General features: G+C 49.2%; 1 protein-coding gene across 3 annotated transcripts in view; it reads left to right on the top strand.

Annotated features, from left to right (window-relative positions):
- TOM1 (target of myb1 membrane trafficking protein) overlaps window positions 1-25,397 on the top strand; it is an 837,238-nt gene that overhangs the window by 486,139 nt on the left and 325,702 nt on the right. For all 3 annotated transcript variants that reach the window (XM_069653062.1, XM_069653063.1, XM_069653061.1), the window contains exon 6: window positions 9,144-9,302. In XM_069653062.1, coding sequence (XP_069509163.1) covers window positions 9,144-9,302 — 159 coding nt within the window. The remainder of the gene's footprint in view (window positions 1-9,143; window positions 9,303-25,397) is intronic.

Raw genomic sequence — 25,397 nt, 5'->3', positions numbered from 1 at the left:
GAGAGTGAGATTGGGAGGAAAGGAGAACGTGATCACTCCAGGAGAGAGGAGTGGTAAGGGGGATAGAAAGTGCGAGGTCTGAGGAGATCAGAACATCCAGTGTGTGCCCTGCAGAGTGAGTCTGGCCAGAGGGGAGAATAGAGCGTGAGAGAGTCGAGAGGAAGGACAGGAAGCATTCGGGTGGATGGTAAAGTCTCCAAGAAGGAGGAGTTCAGTGGTCGAGACCAGGAGAGGTCCGCCCACTCAGAGGAAGGAGAAGATCTGACCAGGTGGCTGATAGTAGCCACAGTGGGGTGGGGGGGCAGGAGGGGGATGGATATATATCTATATCTCTGAGGCTTGTGGAATCTGCTTAGATCACATGCTGTGCATTGGCCGACATCTAGTGGAAGCTGTGGAGTATTAGTTTGTTTTTCGAAACTCGAAAATGGGCGTCGACACAGGGCGTGCTAGTAATACTATCCCTAGTGTGACGTCCACTGTACCCATGATCCCTCATGCGTGTAGGACCCTCAGATTGTTTTTTTCCGCCATACTGGTCGGAAGCATTTCGCGGAGTTCCCTGGCCTTAGCCATACTTTTGCAAAATATCGTTATATTTTCCCCATTCTCCACCTCAACGTCGAGTCACCGAACTTCCACACTCGACGCCGGCCCGGAGAAGAAATAGACCGTCGACAGCTGCACAACGGATTTGGGCCTCGGAAGGCCTCTGGCCTCGGCCCAGGCCTAGGAAGGCCTCTGGCCTCGGCCCTGCAAGTAAGGAGAGTGGGGGGTGGACATACTCTACACTCTTTTGGTATGTAGGTACATTCTTATATATTCCTACACTTAACAGCCCGCTGCCACAAGGTGTGTATGGAGGGTACCCCTTTCCAATTCTGCACCAAGTTGACACACGCCACGTGCAATCTCTGCTTGCCGAGGGACCACCCTGAGGAGAACTGCAGAGCGTGTAGTAGGTTTAAACCGAAAACACTTAAGGACCGTTTGATCAAGCGTTGGGCCCACCACGCCAGGCGTCAGGAGGGCGCGTTCAGCGATGGCAGCGATGCCGTGCTTTCGGACGGCGAGGGCAATGTGGCGTCAAGAGACAGCCGAGCGCAAGTCCCCGTCCTCGGAACGTCGTCCGGCAGGGCGGTTATGGGGAAGAACCCCGGTGACACGAGCGCTACCCCCAGCACTTCCACAAAGCACATGAAGTCCAACCGAGACTCGACGCGCACGTCGAGTTCTCGGAAAGAGGCACATAGAGAAGGGTCCGAATCGGTGTCCTCTGGGCGTTCTCGATCTAGATCGCCGCAAGACTCCAGGCAATCGTCCACTGTTGCCAAGAGTACCTCGCTCCTCAAGGTAACAGAAGTTCAATTGTCGTAAAACGAAGCCGACTTCATCCCCAGACCGCACCCCAGGAGTCGGCTCCGCCTAACGGCGGCTCCCGAGTCCCTACCTCCACGTTCTAAGGATTGGGACACTACCCCCGAACCTCGACGGAAAGCTCCGAAGGGGCGAAAAGACAGGAAAAACACTCTTCCGCCCATGGGGAGGGAGGAAAACAACAAAGGAAGCAGTCTCAGCCTCCTCACACACCTCTAAAACTTTCCACTCCACATAAACAGACAGATCAGTCCCAATCTTCCGTTATCCCAAGGACCCCTGCTAAAACCAGTAAGTCTAGTCCGGATAAGGCGTAGAAAGTCCCAGAAAGGGTCATTCCCAGTTCTAGAGAATGGTCTAGTGATGACAGAGACAGGGTTATGTCAAGGATGTCATCATTGGCAGATTTTTACACAAAAAACCCTGAACACTTTCTCTCCTATACTCCCGACGGGTCAGCACCCTCAGACTCTAAGGATCCAATACCTCCAAGTAAGAAGTCCCGGTTTGAAGCCCCAACACGGTCTTTGGACCCCTTCTATATACAGCCCTACTCTCAATATCAAGGGGATACATCCTTTTGTGAGGATCCAGATTTGGGCATGTTGGAAGAGCAAACTGGTACAGGCTACTATGGGGATGATGAGGACCAAGAAGAGGAAGAGGAAGACCCTGAGACCTACAGAGTAGATTCCACGGTAGAGAAAGAACCCCCAATTACCGACTCCCCGTCGACACTCGACCTCTCCTGAATGAACTTCTGTCCCGAGCGGCAGAACATTTCCACATTGACACCGAGGGTGCTCAAGAGGAGAGGGACTTCGCCGAAGAGTTAGTGGGAGAAAGAAGGCCTGTTGCACAGGCCATCCCTATCCTTAAGTCTATTCAGAGAAGAATAGACCCTTCACTTTTAAATCCTAACCTCACCAGAGCAGTGAACCCCAGGATTGAGAAACTTTTCAGGGTAGCCCAATCAGACCCCCTGTATATAAGGGGGGCATCTGAATCCGGACTCCCTGGTTGTTACAAACACCCGTAAGAGGGCTGCAACACCCTTGTCATCGTCCGAAGCTCCTCCCAACAAGGAGAGCAAGAAACTGTATGGTTTGGGCAGGAAAGTAGCCTCCACTTCCGCCTACCAGGCAAGGATTGCCAACTCCACCACCCTGTTGGCCAGCTACAACTGCCATCAGTGGGAAGAAGTCACGGCACTCGTAGACTCCGCCCCAGAACCCTTAAAGAGCCAGTTGGCACGAGTTGCGGCGGAGGGAAGAGCCGTGTCCGGTTGCATTTTAAAAGCAACCTTTGATGCCGCGGATAACGCCGGCAGATTAATAGCAGAAGGAACTGTTATCAAGAGACACGCTTGGCTACGGCAGTCTGGATTCAAAGCTGAAACCCAAGCATCATTGTTGGATAAACCGGTGGAGCCGGATCTGTTTGGTAAGGCGGTCGAGAACGCGTTGAAAAATGCCAAGGACGAGTATGAGACACTCAAATCCCTAGGCCAACAAACCAATAAACCCCCCTAATCAGAGAGGGAATGGCAATTTTCGTCGCCCACGCGGCCAAAATTCCCAGAGAGGATCTAACTATTCCAAGGGGCAGGGTACACCGTGGAACAATAATAACCAACAGTCTAACCAGGGTTACGGCAGGGGTAATAAAAGAGGACGTGATAAAGGTAGAGGCAGTCCCAGTAACGGAGGCGGCACGCCTCCACCAAAACAGTGACGCTCCGTTCAGGGTCCCTTCTCACGCAACCCCAGAAGGGGGACGCATTTCCAACTTCACCCAAGCTTGGGAAGGGATCACATCAGACAGATGGGTGCTGTCCACAGTATCTGCAGCGTACTGCATAGAACTGTTAGGGCGTCCCCGGAACCATCCTCCACGACAAAGAATACATTCTTTGGAACACCAGAAAATCCTCCTCGAGGAGATCGTCAATCTGCTAGCAAAGGACGCAATGGAACTCGCCCCGGGACACCAGGTAAACAAGGGTATTTATTCAACTTACTTCCTTGTGCCAAAAAAAAGATTTGACAATGCGCCCAGTATTGGACTTACGGCCTGCAAACAATGTTGAGCCCCAAAAATTTCACATGACTACTCTCCAAGAGGTAATCCCCCTCCTAAAAAAGGGGGATTACATGGCAACATTGGACATGAAAGATGCCTATTTTCATATTTCCATGTTCCTAGCACACAGAAAGTACTTGCGCTTCAAGGTGGACAGTCGGCACTACCAGTTCAAGGTATTGCTCTTTGGGATAGCTTCGGCTCCAAGGGTATTCACCAAGGTACTGGCGGTGGCGGCAGCACACCTACGCAGGGAGGCAATCCCGTTGTACCCTTGCCTGGACGACTGGCTCATCACAGGGGAGACCCCAGTAATTTGCAGAACAAACATTCAAAGGACACTCAACCTCTTCTTCGAATTGGGCTTCTCAATAAACGAGAAAAAGTCAAGTCTGGTGCCAAGCACCTCCAAACAGTTCCTAGGAGCTATCCTAGACACTCAAGTGGGTTTGACCTTTCCTTCTGAGGAAAGAATTCGGAATATACTGCAGCAAATTCCGCAATATCAGTCCGGTCGCCAGATAACGGTACACAAAGCAATGCGGTTGCTGGGCATGATGGCGTCATGTATTTACCTGGTCCCCCACGTGCGCCTGCGCATGCGTCCCATGCAGGAATGGTTGGCGAAACAGTGGTCTGAGGCAAGTGGTTAGTGGGACGATCTAGTGGTTGTTTCGCCAACACTTGTACAAAGCCTAAACTGGTGGACAAGAGAAAATCTGTCCAAGGGGAAACCCTTTTACGATCCCGAGATACAGGCGGTAGTCACAACCGATGCATGCCTGACAGGGTGGGGAGCTCACCATCTCCACCACACAACTCAGGGTCTCTGGTCTCACTCAGTGGCCAAGAATCACATCAACCTGCTAGAGCTTCTGGCAGTATTCAGAGCGCTTCAAGCGTTCAAGCCCTACCTGCTAAATCTGTCAGTGCAAATCCGGACGGACAGCACTACAGCCAAGTTTTACCTGAACAAGCAAGGAGGGACTCGTTTGCCAAATCTGTCCAGGCTTGCCCAGAAAATTTGGATATGGGCACTCAGACGGAACATGTTTCTGTCATCACAACATGTTCCAGCGGATCACAATTCTCTAGCGGATGCTCTAAGCAGAGACCCCCTCCCAGAAGAACACAAATGGTGTCTACACAGAGAAGTCATAGAAAATATCTTCCCTCAGTGGGGTTTCCCCACTGTAGACCTATTTGCCACAAGCGAAAACAGACAATGCCCAGGATTCGCATCCAGGTTCCCCCAACCAGACTCCCAGGGGAACGCCCTGTGGAAGAACTGGTCAGGAATGTTTGCGTACGCTTTTCCACCAACTCCTCTCATCAGGAAGGTGGTCAACAAGATGAACAGAGAATCGATGACACTCGTCCTGGTTGCTCCCATGTGGGAGAGACAACTGTGGTTCCGATTAGCGGTGTGCGAACCCATCAAACTTCTGGCCTGGTACAACCTACTGTCCCAGCACCAAGGTCAAACAGTGCATCCTCAACCCAACTCAATGAACCTGGCAGCATGGCTCCTAAGGTCATAGAGTTCGGACATCTCAATTTACCACAGAGGTGTATGGACATCCTAAAAGAATCTAGGAAGCCAAACACGAGGCACTGCTACTTTGACAAATGGAAGAGATTCGTTATCTGGTGCCACAATAAACAAATCAACCCAGTTGATTGCACTCCTTCCACTATTGTTACATGCATGCTCCACCTGCTGGATGCAGGACTGGTTTTTAACTCACTGAAGGTACACCTTGCAGCTCTGTCGACATACACCACTTCCCATAACAAGGTGTCGTGGTGGAAAGTACCAGTGGTTAAAGCCTTCATGGAAGGAGTAAAGAGACTTCACCCTCCTATTTCTAACCCACCACCAGGATGGGACCTTAACGTGGTGCTATCTAAACTCATGGGCCTCCCATTCGAGCCCATGCATAAAAGTAGTCTCAAACACCTGACTTATAAAACGGCCTTCTTAGTAGCAATTACATCTATAAGAAGGGTCAGTGAAATTCAGGCTCTGTCAGTGCAAAATCCCTTCTTTACTGTCCATAATGATAAACTGGTTTTACGCATACACCCTAGGTTCTCACCTAAGTTTATTTCTAAATTCCACGTGAACCAGTCCATCGAGCTTCCGGCTTTCTTCCAAGACCCACAGAGCTCGGCTGAGGTGAAACTACACACCCTAGATGTGTGTAGGGCGGTCCTCTACTATGTAAACAAGACCAGACCGCTAAGGAAAACAGACCAACTGTTTGTCTCCATAGCTACAGACAGAGAGGGGGATCGCGTCTCTAAAGGTGCCATCTCTAAGTGGATTATTAACTGTATCCAGCTGTGTTACTCCCTTTCTGGAAGAACTCTGCCTTTCACGCCAAGAGCCCACTCTACAAGAGGCATTGGGGCCACTCTGGCTTTCATTGCAAATGTCCCTCTTGACACCATTTGCAAAGCAGCTACTTGGAGCTCTATTCACACTTTTACTCAGCACTACTGCATTGGCTCCCATTCCAAGACAGATACACAAGTGGGACAAGCGGTTCTAAGACATTTATTTGCTCATGACCCTTCTCACATCCCACCTCCTTCTTCAGGTACTACTCGCTAATCTATGCACAGCATGTGATCTAAGCAGATTCCACAAGCCTCAGAAGGGATACATTACTCACCGTAACCGTATTTCTGATGCTTGTATCTGCTTAGATTCACATGCGACCCCCCCGCCCCCCCTCTGAGAGAAGGCGCATGGATGCCTGTAGTCTTACCTTTCTTTCTATCTGCTTGGATCATCTGTACTCGCGCTTCTCCTCATGCTACCTCATGTCAGAAAAAATACCATCTGAGGGTCCTACACGCGTAAGGGATCATGGGTACAGTGGATGTCACACTAGGGATAATATTACTGGCACGCCCTGTGTCGACGCCCATTTTCGAGTTTCGAAAAACAAACTGTAATACTCTGCAGCTTCCACTAGATGTCGGCCTATGCACAGCATGTGAATCTAAGCAGATACAAGCATCAGAAATACGATTACGGTGAGTAATGTATCATATATATATATAGCACATAACATTACTCACCGTAATCGTATTTCTGATGGTTGTATATATTAATATATATATATATTGAGATTTATATAGCACATCATAACCCTAGGGTATCAAGGCGCTTTAACTTAAGGATATAGTAAGTTACATTAAGTGCTTCAGGTTACAAAATATAAGGACAATTAGTGGTCAAATACATGGTGCCAGCTACACACAGGTGCATTGTCAAAATCAGAAGGCAAGAGAATGGTGCCAGATGCCAAAGTCACAGTGCTTCGGTTACAGAATAGGAAGCATAAGGGTGCATTACAATAATGTGCAAGTTCATGCATCATAAGAAAAGTGCAAAAGAGGTACGTGGTTATCATATCCATTGGAGCATAAACCTGGTGCCTACCCCAGGTTGCAGGGCGGCTGCACACAGAGATGCCAAAGTCAATTCAGGGAGCATAAACATGGTGCCTACCCCATGTTGCTGGGGTGAGATGAGCTGGCCGGGTGCAGTTGCAAGGGTTCAATTAGGTGCTTAACCATTTACAAGCTGTTGTGATCCTATGGCAGCCCAGCTTTTTAAGTTAGACTGGGGTAGGTAGGATAGGTGGGATGGAGTAGATTGGATGGGTGGTGAGGAATTGCTGGGGTGAGCCTGGGTCGGTGGCTAGGTTTCCTAATGTGTTCGACAGTGATGGGGTGCTTCAGTGAATTATAGTGGGTGAGTGAGGGCCAGCTAGGGTCGGTGGTTTGTGCTGGAGTGGGGATTAAGTGAGCTAAGGTACTCTGTAGGACCTGAGGTGAGTTCATGTAGTTGAGGAATGCTGGGGTGAAAACTTGTGTGAGCTTTGGGATTCTTTGGTAAACTAGGGTATGGCACATGGTCCAAGTTGAGCTACTGGGGGTGAACTATAGTGGGTGTTCTGCTTGTGGTGACATTAGGATAATTTGGAGGATGAACGAAGGAGCAGGCACTGCACGGCTTCCGTTGATGCAAGAAGGCTGAGGATACAGGAGCAGGCATCTTGTTGTATGGAGTTGAAGATAGTCCAAGTTCCAAGGATGCAATTGGAATGGCGACAGATGCAGCGAGGTAGACCAGGAGAGAGTTGGTCTGTCCACCCTTTGGTACAGGGACACTTCCAAAGGCGTGGATCCTCGAGGAGGGGTTGAGACTGGTTGTTCCCACTGGTCTGGGGTTCGGAGCACTGAGTATTGTTTAGATTATGCAGAGGAGTGCTTCACCAGGGTTTCACTGGAGTTGGTGCTGGTCAGCTGCAGGGGTCCTCCTTGGGTCATCAATAGCTATTCTTCTGTGTAGAGGACTTGGTTTGAATGATCTGTCGATGCAGGAGCCCTCCTTTTACCCAACAAACATGCAGGTACCTGGATGTGTACTGGAAACGCGCACTCCCAGCCCTAACATCCGGGCTTGCACATACACACTGCCCCTTTGTCCTCGAAAGCAGCACTTTTCCCTGGGAAAGGGCATTCCATATATGACATTTCCTGACCAGAGAAGGCAAAATGAATGTCCAAGTGCAATATTGCTATCGAACAACCTTGTGGCACGGTTATCTCAGGGTGTCGGTCACCTTTAGTTGTCCTTTGCAGTAAATGCAAAAATGCACGAGTAAAAAGTATAAAACACAGTAAAAAAAATCTTCTCATCCCAGGCACTTTGTAAAAGTAACCAAAACACAATTCCTAGAAAATGTTGTAAGGATATAAAGTATCCTAACCACACTTCACTTTAAGGTGATGTTGTGTTCAATTGTAACCACATACGACATTTACAAAGAGTGACAGTCTCTCAGAACTGATAGTCTCAAGGAAAAATCAGTTTCCCTGTAAGAATGATCAAAAGACAAGAGAAGTAAAGAAGGTGGCTAGACTGACCTCGAAAAAGTCAGGAGTCCATACAAAGTAAAAAGAAAGTTTCCCATAGTTTACGGTAGGAAAGTAGGAAAAAAAAATGTTTAATTGGGATGAGTGAGCAGATAGAATGGGTTGCATGAGGTGAGGACTTGGGATGAGGTTGGGGATGTTGAGGACAGTGATCAGGTGATTGGAGATGAGTGGTAAGTGGTCAAGTGAGTGTGGGCAGGTTGAAGTGTTGGGTTTAATTTGGATGCTGTGAGCTACAGAGAGATTGACATTTTCAGTGGTGACGCTTGCTGGATTATTTAGTTGTGCTGTTGTGGTTGGGTGAGTGTGGTTTATGGGTTGGAAGAGGTGGGGTAGTAGGATAAGGGGGTCAGATGGTGAGTTGTTTGGGTGACTGCAGTGTGGCTGGAGCAAAGTTTGGTATGGGGTTGGGCAAAGTGGGGTGAGGTCGTGGGCTGAGTTTGGGGATGAGTAAGTTTATAGGTGGTGTGAAACTGGGTGGTACAGGTTGCCGGGGTGAAGTATTGGGTTGAGGGTGGTGGTGTGGATGTGTGAGGAGGTGAGGGTGCAATTGTCAGGGTCAGTGGATGTGGAAAATGACATTTATTCATGTGAGTGAGAGTATATTTAGAGGATTTTTTTTTTTTTTTTTTTTTTTACACAGGCCTGCTTGAAAAAAAGTTCAGCATTAGCAAGTTATTCTCTTAAATCTCTCACACTCATGCTCACGTTGCCACATTCCTTTTCAGAGTGTACAGACGGCCAGTGCACCAGATGCACCAACCTTTGCTGCTGGTGACCCTCCACAGAGAGTGCCATCAGTGACTGGACCAGCTGTGCCCCCCATGGGACTCCCTCCAGCAGCTGCTGCAGACGGTGATGCAGCCTTCTCCCCAAGCCCAGAGCAGGTAAGGCCTGAATCTCTATACATGGCCTATAGAGTGGTGCACAATGGCATAACCTGCTTCACATGTCATATGTACCTCAGTACTACTTCTATAGTCTCTCAAAGCATGTGAAGCAGTGTATGCGTGTGTGCCTTAATAGCTGAACGTATATCTGGGTACTGCGCCCTGCCTGGCAATTCATCAACAAATAGGTACAAGAAGCATACCAGGGATTCCATTTTGTGATGCTGAAAGCGATGTGTGTATATGTATGCACTTTGCACTTAATTGTTATTTTTGCACTTCATTTCTCGATTGTATAGGGAATACTCAGCAATTTACTTAATAATGAAATTCAAGTATTACTTTGCATCACTACTTCTTCCTTGGTTTCAAATTAGTAATTCAAATATGTATATCTTTTGATCATTTATTACATTTGCTAGGCCATGTTCAATTTTAGCAAAAAAAAGCATGAAGGACTTTGTCATTGTATATCCATGGAGAGGGTAACCAGTTGCCATTATTTTGTATACTTATGTATTTTTATTATTTGCCATTCAGGAATCTTAACGGTGAGTTCCAACTTGTAAATGATTGCTGTATTACTATTTGTTGCAGCGATGCACTATGCACATTATATTGTTAAAAGCAGCATTAAGCGTTATGTGAACCATTGTAACATGGCTGCCTCTGTCTCCATGTTGTTCATGATGAGTTCCAGCACTAAGCGAAAGTGTAGAGGGACTATTCCGTGTCAGACATGTTTTGTTTGTTTAAATCAAAGCTGAAGCATTATATGGCTACATGTCAACAAGCACCAGGTCGGTGCGAAACGTGTTGTGGCAGTCCTGTTCTGCCTGATCAACTTTAATAAAGTATGCCATGGTTATCACATCTGGCAGATTAACAAGGGGGGGGGGGGTCCTGGGAGTCCCTCTGCCAGAAGGATTGCGAGAGACTTACCCAGAGTCTTTAGCTCACTATCTTAAACAGAGAAGAAATATCCCAAACATATCAGTCTTTGTCCTGCCCTGGGGCAGTCCAGCACCGAAATGCTTGGCAATTCTCCTCTGAACAAGAGTACCAACAGCATCCCCAGACATGTGTTTCGGTCTGGGTGGACCTCATCATTAGGGAGGAGCTGTGCCTCTCTAAGAATAGTGAGCAAGGGGTCCACGTCTGGATTCCCCTAGTAACTTAGGGTGAGACCCAAAGCTACTTAAATATGCAGATTAACAAGGGGGGGTCCTGGGAGTCCCTCTGCCAGACATTAGTCCTGGTTGCGAGAGACTTACCCATGCCTGATTTGCATATGGTCTTTCACCTTCTGTAATGGCTTGGTAGGCGAAGAACGATGGTCTAGAGGGTTGCCCCGAGCAATGCCAGTGGTTAAGATTCAGTCTAAACCTTCCAGCCATCACCCCTTTGTTTTTGCTTTGTCACCCCGAGTGGGACGGGTATGCCCAGACGTGGGTCCCGTGCCTGCTGGGCCTAGAGACCCAAGCTACTCCTCACTGATGAGCCCCAACAAGGGCGAAACATGTTTGGGGATGCTTGTGGTCTTGTGCAGTGGGGATGTGACCTAGCAGTTCAGGCTGGACTGCCCCTTTTGGGGTGGGGCCATGCCTGATTTGCCTATGGTCTTTCCCCTTCTGTAATGGCTTGGTAGGCGAAGAACGATGGTCTAGAGGGTTGCCCCGAGCAATGCCAGTGGTTAAGATTCAGTCTAAACCTTCCAGCCATCACCCCTTTGTTTTTGCTTTATCACATCTGGCGTCCAGGATTGATTTCGGGGCATACGCGAAAGAGGTCCGGAACACGTGGTGTTCGTTTAATTCCATGTATGTATGTATATGTATGTATATGTACGTGTGTGTGTGTGTGTGTGTGTGTGTGTGTGTGTGTACAGTACCCATTATGTAGCATATACATACATATATGCCACATACTGGTTAATACCCTTTATGTAGCATATATTGTAACAGTATATTGTAGGCCTATGTCATGGTTTATGTCACCAAAACAATTAAATGAGGAAGAAGGCAGGGTGCATTTATAAATGTCACCAAAACCCCAAAATGTCATTATAGAACCATAACACTCAATTACACATTGTGGGCCTCATTACGACCCTGGCGCTAATCGCCCGTCATTACCGCCATGGCGTAATGAGCGTTTACGCCGTGAGTCGATGGCGTAAAGAGCGCCACATTACGACCCATCGCGCACGAGCATTACGCCATGGCGGTAATGCAATTAACGCCATGGCGTAAAAGGCCCCTACCGCCATCGTTGAGTGAGCAAGGTGCCCTTCCGCCAGCGTAAGTAGCGTCCACCGTAGTTTGCGGCCACCGTAATTAGCGGCGGCCGTAAATTACGTTGGCCGTAAAAGGCCAAACCGGAAATAGCGTCATCGCGCCGGAACGGGAAGCATCCCGTCGGCCATCTTTAAAAACACAATCCATTGCCATCCTACCAAACAACACCAGACCCAACCCTGACACCTGTCCCAACCAAACAACCACCCATCCAACTCCCTGAAAATGCCGAAATGCGTCAAAAAAGCATGTGACCGCCAGCGCCAGGAGCGATTCAGCCGGGAGGAACTCTGCATGCTTGCAGAGACCCTGCAGGACAACGCAGGTGTTGTGTTCTCCCCTGAAATGACCAGGACAGCAATCGGGAAGAAGAAGGCCATCTGGGCCCTGGTGGCTGAGCGCGTCAGCGCGGTGGGGACCGTACCCCGCACCCCACAGCAGTGCCGGAAGCGCTGGGATGACCTGCGCATACGGGTCAGAGCGGTCATCTCAGCAAACCGCAACCTTGCCCAGGGAACCGGTGGAGGGTCGGAATCCCCCCTGAAACTCCAACCGTGGGAGGAGATCTGTGCTACCACCATCGGCATGGAGTCCATCGAAGGTGTTGGAGGGATGGAAAGGGGAGCCCCGACATCAGGCGATGAAGGTAGGTGCCTCTGACAAGACATGCCACAGTCACAGCAGTCCAATCATGTGTAGCACAAGGTTGCCCTAGAGTGTAAATGCAACACATATCAATACTGGCCATAGCCACATGCGAGCACCACCCTGCATACACTGCTGGCACCCGCATACCTGCGTCCACACACCACACTAGAAGGAGACACCCTGCATGGCACTGCCTGTAATCTGCCTCATCCACTGGCCAAAATAATGTCAACCATTGTCATTCCAAAGTCCGTAGACCCATCAATAACGGCCTCCCACCTTTGCTCCACCACAGGCACTGAATCACACCCAGAGGACCAGGACACCCCTGCGCCGAAGAGGGCGAAGTCCAACATCAACGTCCCTGCACCCTCAACCTCAGCTGCAGTGAGGCAGACCCCACGACAAGCAGGTCCCACTGCAGGCATACTGGAGGTCCCACCGGCAAGCACCCCTGTCGGCAGCAGGCCAGCAGCAGCTGCTCCACCTCCACCGACATTGCCTGCCACAGAAGGCAGGGGGTCAGCGGCCAGCAGCAACATCGGGGAGACAGCTGCAACAGCTGCATGTTCTGACTCGGACATGGAGCAGGAGGTCAGAAGCCCCACTGACCAACTACATTCCCCCTGTTTCTCTGACGCCAGCCCCCATGAGGGTGACACACAGGGGCACACTGAGGCAGAGGAGTGGCCTTCCACCCCATGCCCTGTCCACACTCCACAGGAGGGGAGCAGCCCCTCCATCACTCCACCTGCACTGGCCATGGGCCAGCACGGCCAGCACTCCCTAGAGGAGATCACTCAACGGCAGCATCAGCTGTCGGCAAAGCTGGATGAGCATGCCGCAGAATGTGTGGGGGCTGGGCCCAGCATTGAACAGGCCACGGAGACCCTAAGGGCCGAAGTGGCGCAGAGCACTGCCACCCTGAGAGATGCCATGCAGGCCATGTCAAGGGACATCTGTGCCGAACTTGCGGGCTTGCGTCGTGCGGTCACTGACCTCAACCACACACTACAGGAGCAGCATGCACAGGGGCAGCCAGGGACATCCTCCACTGCCAGTTCTGTGCAGAGCAGCCCCGTGCGACGGTCCGGACGCAACCTGCGCTCCACAGCCAGGGGTGCCCCGGGGGCCGGGAGAGGGGCCTTGTGAGGGACTGTGGACACTGTCACAGGCATCTGTAGACACCTACATGGGGTGTGTTGGGGTGTGCAGGGGGGAGGGGGGAGGGGGTGTGTTGGGGTGTGCAGGGGGGAGGGGGGAGGGGGTGTGTTGGGGTGTGCAGGGGGGAGGGGGGAGGGGGTGTGTTGGGGTGTGCAGGGGGGAGGTGGGAGGGGGTGTGTTGGGGTGTGCAGGGGGGAGGTGGGAGGGGGAGTGACACGACAGTTTGTTTTACCAATACACTTTTTTCTTTCCTAAAAAGAAATGTGTGGACATTTTCATTGCGTATGTGTGCTTTATTGGTGTACAGTCCACAGTGTCCATGTACCAGAGTGCCCCAAGTGCAGTCTCCATGCGATGAACACCAGCCGTGTGTGCTAGAAGCAGTGGTCGATGATACTTCGGCGCATGGCACGCCCCTCCTGTGCATCGCCTCCTCCATGTGGTGGCGCCCCATCTGCACCCTCCTCATCCTCATCGTCAGGTGGTTGCAGTTCTGCGTCAGGGGGCAGGGGCACATTCCGTCTGACGCACATGTTGTGCAGCATGACACATGCCATGACGATCTTTGCCACCTTCTCATGGCCATACAGGAGTGCCCCACCAGACCTGCTGAGGCTTCGGAACCGTGCCTTCAGGAGGCCGAATGTCTGCTCTATGGCCACACGAGTACGTGTATGTGCATGTTTGGAGTCCTCCTCGTGCTGGTTCTGCGGGTTCCGGACTGGTGTGAGGAGCCACCTCTTCAGGGGATAGGCTGCATCACCTGTATGTAGGCGAGAATGATTGTGTCAGTCATGTTGTCTGATCAGGAACATGGTGTTCAACCCTGGCTGGCATCGAACTGTTACCTTGGCTAACTTCTACATGCACTAATTGATTCACACAATGCAACCAGTATATGCTCATTGCTGCCATGGCCTGTTTTGCATGCCATCACCCTATGCATGCAGTGGGGTTGTGTGCATTGTGGGTGCCCTTCCTCTGTCTCCGTTCTCTGTGTTACTCACAGCCAGGTGGAGTATGCATCATCCCCCCCCCCCTTTCTGCCAGGTGGAGTATGCATTGGTACGTCATTCCCATGCCCACTTCCATGACATTGCACTCACCGAGTAGCCAGGATCTTGGGCCTGCATGTCGCTCCATGTAGCGTGGTATTGTGGAGTTCCTCAGGACCATAGAATCATGGGTTGATCCGGGGAATCTGGCACAACAATGTGTGATGATCATGTTGGAGTCACAGACCATTTGCACGTTGATTGAGTGGAACTGTTTCCGGTTGCGGTACGGTACCTCCATGGCACGTGGAACCACCAATTCCACATGGGTGCAGTCGATGGCACCAATGCATCCAGGTATGCCGGCTAGTGCATGGAAACCCACTTTGGTGTTTGCTATCTCCTGGGCAGTCCGTGGTAATGAGATGTGGTCGTCTGTGTGCTTGAGGAGGGCATCGAGCGCTTGGATGAGTGTTCGTGAGTATAATGGTTGTGAAATGCCATGCAGGTGCCCCACTGTGTGCTGGTAGGTGCCTGTGGCCAGGAAGTGGAGTACAGCCACTACCTTCAGTAGGGGGGGGATGGCGGTTGGACTTGCTATCATGCTGACGATGTCGTCGTGCGTCATGTCTACGATGGCAGTGATGGTGTCCCGGTCCAAACGGTACAGGGTGTGGATCTGCTCAGCAGTGAGGTTGTTTGGATTGGCTCTGATGCGTGGGATTGGGGGCTGCCTGCGTGGTGGCACTGGCTGTGCTGGTGGGGCTTGCTGGGCCTGCCTTGCCCTCCTTCTCCTCCTGCGTCTCCTTTGTGCTGCCTGTTGTTGTTGTTGCTGTTGTAGTAGCACATGCATTGCTACCAGGTCCTCCAGCCCCAACATTGCTAGTCGTATTGGCATCATTGTGGAGTGTGACTGGGTGTGGTTAGGGGTGGGGTGTGCTCTTTTTGTACTCCCCTGAGTCTGTATTGCCTTCACCTGTGCTGTTTCTGTGCACCTGTGGCAGCTGCATACACTTGACATGGCCCTTTACGGTTGGTTCGCGATGGCGTTATTTGCACCATGGCGGTAAGGTACTTAGCGGCCTCGGTGATGGCGCTAGGTGCATGTCCGCTTGGGTCGGCATTCGCGTACCTTTCCGCCATGGCGCTAAGTACGGTGTGGGCGGTCGCGTGCGCGCACCCTTGGCGCAGTTAGCGGCAGCGTTAACTACGATGCCGCTATTGGCATCGTAGTTTACGGTCACGAGTCATGATCGGACCTGGCGGAAAACGATGGCGGTAACCAGTTACCGCCATCGTTTTTCACTTAGCGCCAGGGTCGTAATGAGGCCCTGTGTGTTTTTCATATTGCATGTAGGGATATCTAGTAATGGCATTTGAAGCAGTGGTAAGTTCGAATTTTCAATAGAATATAGTTTTTCTTAAAATTGGTTTATTTATTCATCTACCCCTTATACAAGTCTTAATTTTTCAAAATTGTGTTTATTTGCGATCTATTTATGTCCTGTGTCCCTGTAATTGCGTTTGCATTGGCACAGCAGTGTCTGTGAGGGAGGAGTGCCATTATGTATCACTTGTTTGTGCTGTACTATTATTATTTTGCCTACATATAGTGTGTGGCCTACTTACTTTTGTTTAAGTGATTCCCAGGCGGCCTGCTGAGACATCAGTGGCATTTAATTTGTACATGACAAAACAGCTTAGGCTATGTAACTGTTTTTTAAACATTCAGTGACCTGATTGGTACTTACAGTGCTGTGTAGTACACAATTTGAGAGACTCCTTGCTGGAATTTGTTTTCAACTGAGAGCCAATTTACATCTCAGATTGAAACTATTTCCAGCATTGCTTCAGTAGCACTGTGATATTATGGCTGACTGCAGAGTTCCTTAGAAAACTGATTAGGAGAGCTAGGGTTGGAACCTACGAACTCGCCTGCTATTTGAGATGGAAATCAATGTTTTGGAGTCAATGATTACAATGCACACAAAATACATGCTTCACGGGGAAGAAATCCTCCATGTGTATAATAGGTGTTCTACTTCACAGGGATGAAGCAATCCTGTGAAGAATGTGAATATGTATGTGCCATTAAAAGGTGTGATCGTGCCATACAGATACACAAAAAATGTATCTGCAAAGAAAATGCATAATAAGGGCAATAATGTGTTCTGTGCTACAAAAAAAGTATTAGCAAACTATATATATATATGTGTATATATATATGATATTTCTGAGGCTTGTATCTGCTTAGATTCACATTCTGTGCATAGGCCGACATAGTGGAAGCTGCGGAATATTAGTTTGTTTTTCGAAATTCGAAAAAGGGAAGTCGAACAGGGCGTGCCAGTTATACTATCCCTAGTGTGACGTCCCCTGTACCCATGAACTCTCACGTGTGTAGGACCCTTGGATCGTTTTTTTCCACCATACTAGTCGGACACATGTTGTGGAGTTCCTTCGGCTTTTAGCCGTTTATAGTTAACAATTACGGTTAAATTCTTCCCCGTTCTCTTCCACCGTACGCCAAAGATCGATGCCGGTGACTATCGTGGAAGCCAACCGTCGAGGACTGCCACGACGGACTTCGGCCTTGGAAGGCCTCTGGCCTCGGCCCTGTACAGTAGGGAGAGTGGTGGGTGGTCATACAGGCTTCTTTCCCAGCTTTTCGTGCATATACTCGCCCGCTGCCATTTTGTAACATATGGAGAGTACTCCATTCAAATTCTGCCATAGTGTAACAGGAGGTTTCCTTGGGTGGATAAGCACAATACGTGCAATCTATGTCTCCCACGAGCCCATCCCGAGGCTACCAGTCGAGCTTGTAAGCTCTTCAAGCTGAAAACCCTTAAGGACCGCTCAACTAAATGCTGGGCCCACTACGCCAGGCAGCTAGAGGCCATGGAAGTGGAGGGGACATTCAGCGATGGCAGCAACGCTGCTGAATCAGACGGCAATGGCAAAGGGGTGACTTTGGACATGCGCACGCAGGCCCCCAACCCCGTAGGACTGGCCGGCGGCCACGTTGTGGGGACAACACCCGGCGGCAAGAGCGCTACACATATTACCTCCACTAAGCACATCAGCCCCGGGCCGTGACTCGACAAGCGTGTTCAGCGATCGGCACCGGACAACACCAAGATAGCGGTCCAAAGAATCTTTGTCATGAGGCAATCGGGAACGCCCAGAGAACAAAGGCCAACCATCTTCGGTTGATAAAGGTGTCGCACTATCAATAGTCCCCGAGGCCCGATTGTCTGACGATTCCGCCCTCTATCTTCCACAGGCAAGACACGTAGTGTTTGACCGTACACCCGAGATTAAAAGTCCTTCCTCGAATCCCACCTCCGAAACTCGATGCGTCAAATCCCTCGGAGGCCCCTAACAACACTGGAAAACACTCCTCGTCATGGGAAGGGGGATAAACAACATAGCAAAGACATCTTCAGAACACTATGTTCATAAAGGGAGGCATAAAACCCCTAAATCAATAGGGAAGTCCAAAGTCTCCTATCCTACCACTAAGAGTAAACTCATTCCTCCCACTGCTCAGTATATGGGCACTGATGAGGAACCAGAACATGTTGTTGTTATTCCTAGCTCTAAAGAATGGAACTCAGCAGACATTGATAGGGTCATGAGAAGGGTGTCATTCATGGCTGACTTCTATGAAAAGGACCCAAATTACTTTCATAGTTACTCCAACACCCCTCCTACCTCTGCCCCTTCAGGGTCCAAGGCAATACCTGAGCCCCTCAGCCCCCTGCTAAGAAACTCTGCTCTGATACCCCAGTTCAGGGCTTGGTCACAGACCCCTTTGTGGTTGAACCTTACCGCCAGGATTCATATTGTGATGAAACAGAACCTCAATTGGTGGATGACCAAATGGGTGTCTTATTATGGGGATGACGAGGACCAGGAGGAGGAGGAGGAGGAGGAGGAGAATGTGGCTGAAGCCTACAACATCGACTCCCAGATTCCTAAAGACCCCCCGGTGCATAACTCGCCTTTAGATAACCAACCCCTCCTCAATGAGGTACTGGCTAAGGCAGCTGCCCATTTTCATATTGACACACAGGGTGTCCAAGAAGAAATGGATTTCGCTGAGGAAATCCTAGGAGACAGGAAAGCCATTACTCGGACTATCCCTATCTTAAAATCCATCCACCTAAAACCCCAAATCTCACTGAAGTGGTAAATCTGCAAGTCGAAAAATTATTCTGTGCCGCACCCTCCGATCCACTGTACATTAGGGGCCAATTAAAGCCCGATTCCCTGGTTGTAGCAACCACCAGAAAGAGGGCAGGTACACCGCTTTCTTCTTCGGAAGCACATCCCGATAAATAAAGTAAACAACTATATGCTCTGGGTAGAAAAGTTGCCTCCACTTCTGCCTATCCGGCACGGATTGCCAACAGTGCCACACTTTTGGCAAGCTAGAATTGCCATCAGTGGGAGGAGGTATCCGCTTTGGTATCCTCCGCACCCGAAACCTTAAAGAGCCAGTTGGCCAGACTGGCAGCAGATGGAAGGTCTGGATCAGGCTGCATGCTAAAAACAAACTTTGATGCAGCAGATAATGCTGGGAGGTTAATAGCCGAAGGCACTGTCATAAAACGTCACGCTTGGCTAAGGCAGTCAGGGTTCAAACCTGAGACCCAAGCAACCCTGATAGATATGCCTGTGGAGCCGAATGTACTATTCGGCAAGGCAGTAGAGGAAGCTTTAAAGACGGCAAAGGATGAGTACGAGACCCTAAAATCTCTTGGCCAACTCACCAATAAACCCTCTGGACAGAGGGAAACAACAATTTTCGCCGCTTTCGGGGCCAAAGTTCCCAAAGGGGTTCAAACTATTACCAAATCGGGGAACCTCATCCACAATCCTCATAGGGCTAACCCAGAGGGCAATGCAGGGGTCGCGCTAGGGGTAGAGGCAGCCCCGCCAGAAGTGGTACGCCACCCAACAAGCAGTGGCGTTCAGCTTCAGGTCCCCTCCCATGCATCCCCAGTAGGGGGGCGCATTTCCACCTTCACCCACGCATGGGAGGGGATCACTTCGGACAGATGGGTGCTGTCCAAAGTGGCCAGAGGATACTGCATAGAGTTGCTAGGGCGCCCCCACGACCATCCTCCTCAACAGAAAGTACACTCGCTGGAACATCAGAAGATCCTCCTTGAGGAGATTGCCGTTCTGCTAGCAAAGGACGCCATATGAGTCGTCGCTGTCAACCAGATAAACGAGGGTATTTATTCAACCTACTTCCTTGTGCCAAAAAAGATCTGACAATGCGCCCAGTATTAGATTTGCTCCGTGCAAACAAGTATGTCAAGCCACAAAAATTCTGCAGAGATGCACTACAAGAGGTAACCCCCCCTACTAAAAAAGGGGGATTACATGGCAACATTGGATATGAAAGATGCCTATTTTCATATTTCAATGTTCCCAGCGCACAGAAGATTCTTGCATTTCAAGATAGACACCAGCACTACCAATTCAAGGTGCTGCCCTTCGGAATAACCTAGGCTCCAAGGGTATTCACCAAGGTACTGGTGGTGGTGGTGGCGGCGCACCTATGCAGGGAGGCAATCCTAGTGTACCCTTATCTGGACGACTGGCTCATTGCAGGGGAGTCCCCCCTAATTTTGAGACGAAACATCCAAAGAACTATCGACCTCCTCTTCCAATTGGGCTTCTCAATCAATGAGAAAAAGTCAGGCCTGGTGCCAAGCACCTCAAAACAGTTCTTAGGAGCTGTCCTAAATACCCAAGAGGGGTTAGCCGGTCAATATTAGGCCGGTCGCCAAATAAGGGTGCGCAAAGCTATGTGTTTGCTAGTCTTCATGGCATCTTGCATTTACCTGGTTCCCCATGCGCGCCTGCGCATGCGACCCGTGCAGGAATGGTTGGCGAAACAGTGGTCTCAAGCAAGTGATCAGTGGGACGATATAGTGGTTGTTTCGCCACCACTAGTACAGAGTCTTCGCTGGCAGGCGAGAGTGAATCTTACGAAGGGGAAACCCTTCTACGATTCAGAGGTACAGGCCGTTGTCACAACAGATGCCTCCCTGGCAGGGTGGGGAGCTCACTACCCTTACCATACAGTCCGGGTCTCTGGTCTCACACAGTGGCTCAGAACCACATCAATCTGCTAGAACTTCTGGCAGTCTTCAGAGCGCTTTGGGCATTCAAACCCCTCCTATCCAACCAGTCAGTGCAGATCCTAACAGACAGCACGACTGCTATGTTTTACTTAAACAAACAAGGGGCACTCGTACTCCCAAACTGTCCAAGCTTGCCCAGAACATCTGGAAATGGGCACTCAAATGGAAGATTTACCTGTTATCCCAACTTGTTCCAGGGGAACTCAACTCGCTAGCAGATACTGAGCAGAGATCCCCTCCCAGAGGATCGCCACAAGCGAAAACAGGCATTGCCCAAACTTCGTATGTAGGTTCCCCCAGCCAAGCTCCAAGGGTAACGCCCTATGGATGAATTGGTCAGGGATATTTACCTACACTTTTCCACCAACCTCTCAGATGAGGAAAGTGGTGAACAAGATCCACAGGGAACCGATGACGCTCATCCTGGTTGCTCCTATGTGGACGAGACAACCATGGTATCCACACGTACGCAAACTGGCAGTGTGAGACCCCATCAAACTCCCCTGCTGGTACAACCTACTCTCCCAGCACAAGGGGCTAACAGTGCATCCTTAGCCCAACTCAATGAACTTGGCAGCATGGCTCCTGAAGTCATAGTTCGGACATCTTAATTTACCTCAGAGATGTATGGATATCTTGAACGAGCCAAGAAAACCGAACACGAGGCACTGTTACTATGATAAATGGAAACGATTCGTAATTTGGTGCCAGAATAAGCAAATCAGCCCCATTGATTGTACTCCTTCTAATGTGGTCACCTATATGCTGCACCTACTGGATGCAGAGTTAGTGTTTAACTCACTAAAAGTACACCTGGCAGCTTTATTAACCTACGTCACTTCCCATAACAATGTGTCATGGTGGAAGGTGCCAGTTGTCAAAGCATTTATGGAAGGGGTAAAGAGACTCCACCCTCCAATTTCTAAACTAATCACCAGGTTGGGACCTTAATGTGGTACTTGCTAAGCTCATGGGACCTCCCTTTGATCCCATGCACAAATAAACACCTGACTTATAAAACTGCCTTCTTAGTAGCCATCCCCTCCATAAGAAGGGTCATTGAAATTCATGCTTTGTCAGTGCAGGATCCTTTCTTTACTATTCATAAGGATAAACTGGTTTTACGCACTCACCCTAGGTTCGCACCTAAGTTAATTTCCAAATTCCATGTTAACCAGTTATTGAGCTACCAGCATTCTTCCAAGAACCCAAAAGCTCTGCTGAGATGAAACTCCACACACTAGATGTGAGGAGGGCGGTCCTCTACTACGTAGACAAGACCAGACCGCTAAGAAAGACGGATCAGCTGTTCGTCTCAATAGCACCAGGCATGGATGGAGATCACATCTCTAAAAATGCTATCTTTAGGTGGCTAGTCAGATGTATCCAACTGTGCTATTCCCTTTCAGATAAAACACTGCCTTTTACGCCAAGGGCCCACTCTATGAGAGGTACTGGAGCCACTCTGGCTTTCATTGCAAATGTACCCCTGGACAGTATTTGCAAAGCAGCTACATGGAGCTCTATTCACACCTTTACTCAGCACTACTGCATTGACACTCATTCCAAGACAGATACTCAAGTGGGACAAGCGGTTCTAAGACGTTTGTTCGCTCATGACCCTTCTCACATCTCACCTCCTTCTTCTAACACTGCTCGCTAATCTACACAAGCCTCAGAAGGGATATATTACTCGCCATAATCGTATTTATGATGCTTGTATCTGCTTAGATTCACATGCGCCTGCCCTTCCTCCCCTCTGAGAGAAGACGCATGGATGCTTGTAGTCTTATCTATATTATCTGCTTGGATACTCTGTACTCGCGCTACTCCTCATGCTACCTTATGTCACAAAAAATATAATCTGAGGGTTCTACACACGTGAGGGATCATGGGTACATGGGTACAGGGGACGTCACACTAGGGATAGTATTGCTGGCACGCCCTGTTCGACGTCACTTTTCGAATTTCGAAAAACAAACTGTAATACTGTCGGCCTATGCACAGCATGTGAATCTAAGCAGATACAAGCATCAGAAATACGATTACGCTGAGTAATGTATCATATATATATGATACATTACTCAACGTAATCGTATATTTCTGATGCTTGTGTATGTGTGTATATATATATTGAGATTTATATAGCACATCATAACCCTAGGGTATCCAGGCGCTTTAACTTAAGGATATAGTAAGTTACATTAGGGGCTTCAGGTTACAAAGTAAAAGGACAATTAGTGGGCAAATACATGGTGCCAGCTACACACAGGTGCATTGTCAAAATCAGAAGGTAAGAGAATGGTGCCAGATGCCAAAGTCACAGTGCTTCGGTTACAGAATAGGAACCATAAGGGTGCATTACAATAATATATATATATATGATAACGCGTCCCTGTCGGGGTGGGGAGCTCATCTCCTTCACCACACAGCTCAGGGTCTCTGGTCTCACACAGTGGCCAAGAATCACATCAATCTGCTAGAGCTTCTGGCAGTCTTCAGAGCGCTTCGAGCGTTCAAACCCCACCTGTTGAACCTGTCAGTACAGATCTTAACAGATAGTCGACAGCGATGTTTTACATAAACAGGGAGGGACTCGTTCACCAAATCTGTCCAGGCTTGCCCAGAGAATTTGGACATGGGCACTCAGACGGAACATTTGCCTGTCATCGCAACATGTCCAGGGGATCTCAATTCACTAGCAGACGCTTTAAGCAGAGATCCCCTCCCAAAAGAACACAAATGGTGTCTACACAGAGAAGTCGTAGAAGACATCTTCTCACAGTGAGGTTTCCCCACTATAGACCTATTTGCTACAAGCGAAAACGGGCAATGCTCAGGATTCGCATCCAGGTTCCCCCAGCTAGACTCCAAGGGGAACGCCCTGTGGATGAACTGGTCAGGGATGTTTGCCTACGCTTTTCCACCAACCCCTCTCATGAGGAAGGTGGTCAACAAGATGCACGTGGAATCGATGACGCTCATCCTAGTTGCTCCCATGTGGGCGTGGCAACCGTGGTTCCCACACCTACACAGACTAGCAGTGTGCGAACCCATCAGACTCCCGTGCTGGCACAACCTACTATCCCAGCACCAAGGTCAAACAGTGCATCCTTAACCCAGCTCAATGAACTTGACAGCATGGCTCCTGAAGTCCTAGAGTTTGGGCATCTCAATTTACCACAGAGGTGCATGGACATCCTAAAGGAATCTAGGAAGCCAAACACGAGGCAAAGTTATTTTAATAAATGGCAAAGATTCATTATCTGGTGCCAGAATAAGCAAATCAACCCGGTTTATTGCACTCCTTCCAATATTGTCACCTACATGCTCCACCTGCTGGATGCAGGGTTGGCATTTAATTCACTCAAGGTGCACCTGGCGGCGCTGTCAGCCTACACCACCTCCCATAACAAGGTTTTGTGGTGGAAAGTACCAGTGGTTAAAGCCTTCATGGAAGTGGTAAAGAGACTCCACCATCCAATTTCAAACCCACCACCAGGATGGGACCTTAATGTGGTGCTTGCTAAGCTCATGGGCCCACCCTTTGGACCCATGCATAAAGCCAGTCTCAAACACCTGACCTATAAAACTGCTTTTTTGTAGCCATCACATCCATAAGAAGGGTCAGTGAAATTCAGGCTCTGTCAGTGCAGGATCCTTTCTTTACTGTTCATAAGGATAAACTTGTTCTACGAACACACCCTAGGTTCTCACCTAAGTTAATTTCTAAATTCCACATTAACCATTCCATTGAGCTTCCAGTCTTCTTCCAAGAACCCAAAAGCTCTGCTGAGGTGAAACTACATACTCTAGATGTGCGAAGAGTGGTCCTCTACTATGTAGACAAGACCAGGCTGCTAAGAAAAACAGACCAACTGTTTGTCTCCATAGCTACAGGCAGAGAGGGAGATTGCGTCTCTAAAGGTGCCATCACAAAGTGGATAGTCAATTGTATTCGGCTATGTTACTCCCTTTCTGAAAGAACTCTGCCTTTTACGCCAAGAGCCCACTCTACAAGAGGCACTGGGGCCACTCTGGCTTTCATTGCAAATGTACCCCTTGACACCATTTGCAAAGCAGCTACATGCAGCTCTATTCACACTTTTACTCAGCACTACTGCATTGACACTCATTCCAAGACACATACTCAAGTGGGACAAGCGGTTCTAAGACACCTGTTTGCTCATGACCCTTCTCACATCCCACCTCCTTCTTCTAACACTGCTCGCTAATCTATGCACAGCATGTGATCTAAGCAGATTCCACAAGCATCAGAAGGGATACATTACTCACCATAATCGTATTTCTGATGCTTGTATCTGCTTAGATTTACATGCGCCCGCCGTTCCTCCCCTCTGAGAGAAGGCGCATGGATGCTTGAAGTTTTAGCTATCTATCTATCTGCTTGGATAATCTGTACTCGCGCTACTCCTCATGCTACCTCATGTCAGAAAAAATACAATCTGAGGGTTCTACACACGTGAGGGATCATGGGTACAGTGGACGTCACACTAGGGATAGTATTACTGGCACACCCTGTGTCGATGCCCATTTTCGAGTCTCGAAAAACAAACTGTAATACTCTGCAGCCTCCAATATATATTATAGAAAATGTATTTTTGATGTTCCTTATACAATTCCACACAGTTTCACCAATCAGTATTAATTTTTGCATGTTACCTCTTAGGACCCTCTGGCCATTACTGGATACATCGCCTTTGGATGCCCCACCCCTTTCCCTGGATTTCAGCAAAAATCAGCATTACTTTGTGGGTTCGTGGCTTAGTGAAGCATTGTTCCTTATACAATGACACACCGTTT

This window comes from Ambystoma mexicanum, chromosome 3q (genome assembly GCF_040938575.1).
Source record: "Ambystoma mexicanum isolate Mex_15411 chromosome 3q, UKY_AmexF1_1, whole genome shotgun sequence".
Lineage (NCBI taxonomy): Eukaryota > Metazoa > Chordata > Amphibia > Caudata > Ambystomatidae > Ambystoma > Ambystoma mexicanum.
The sequence above is the reverse complement of the archived record's forward strand: the minus strand, read 5'-3'. Positions and strand labels throughout refer to the sequence as shown.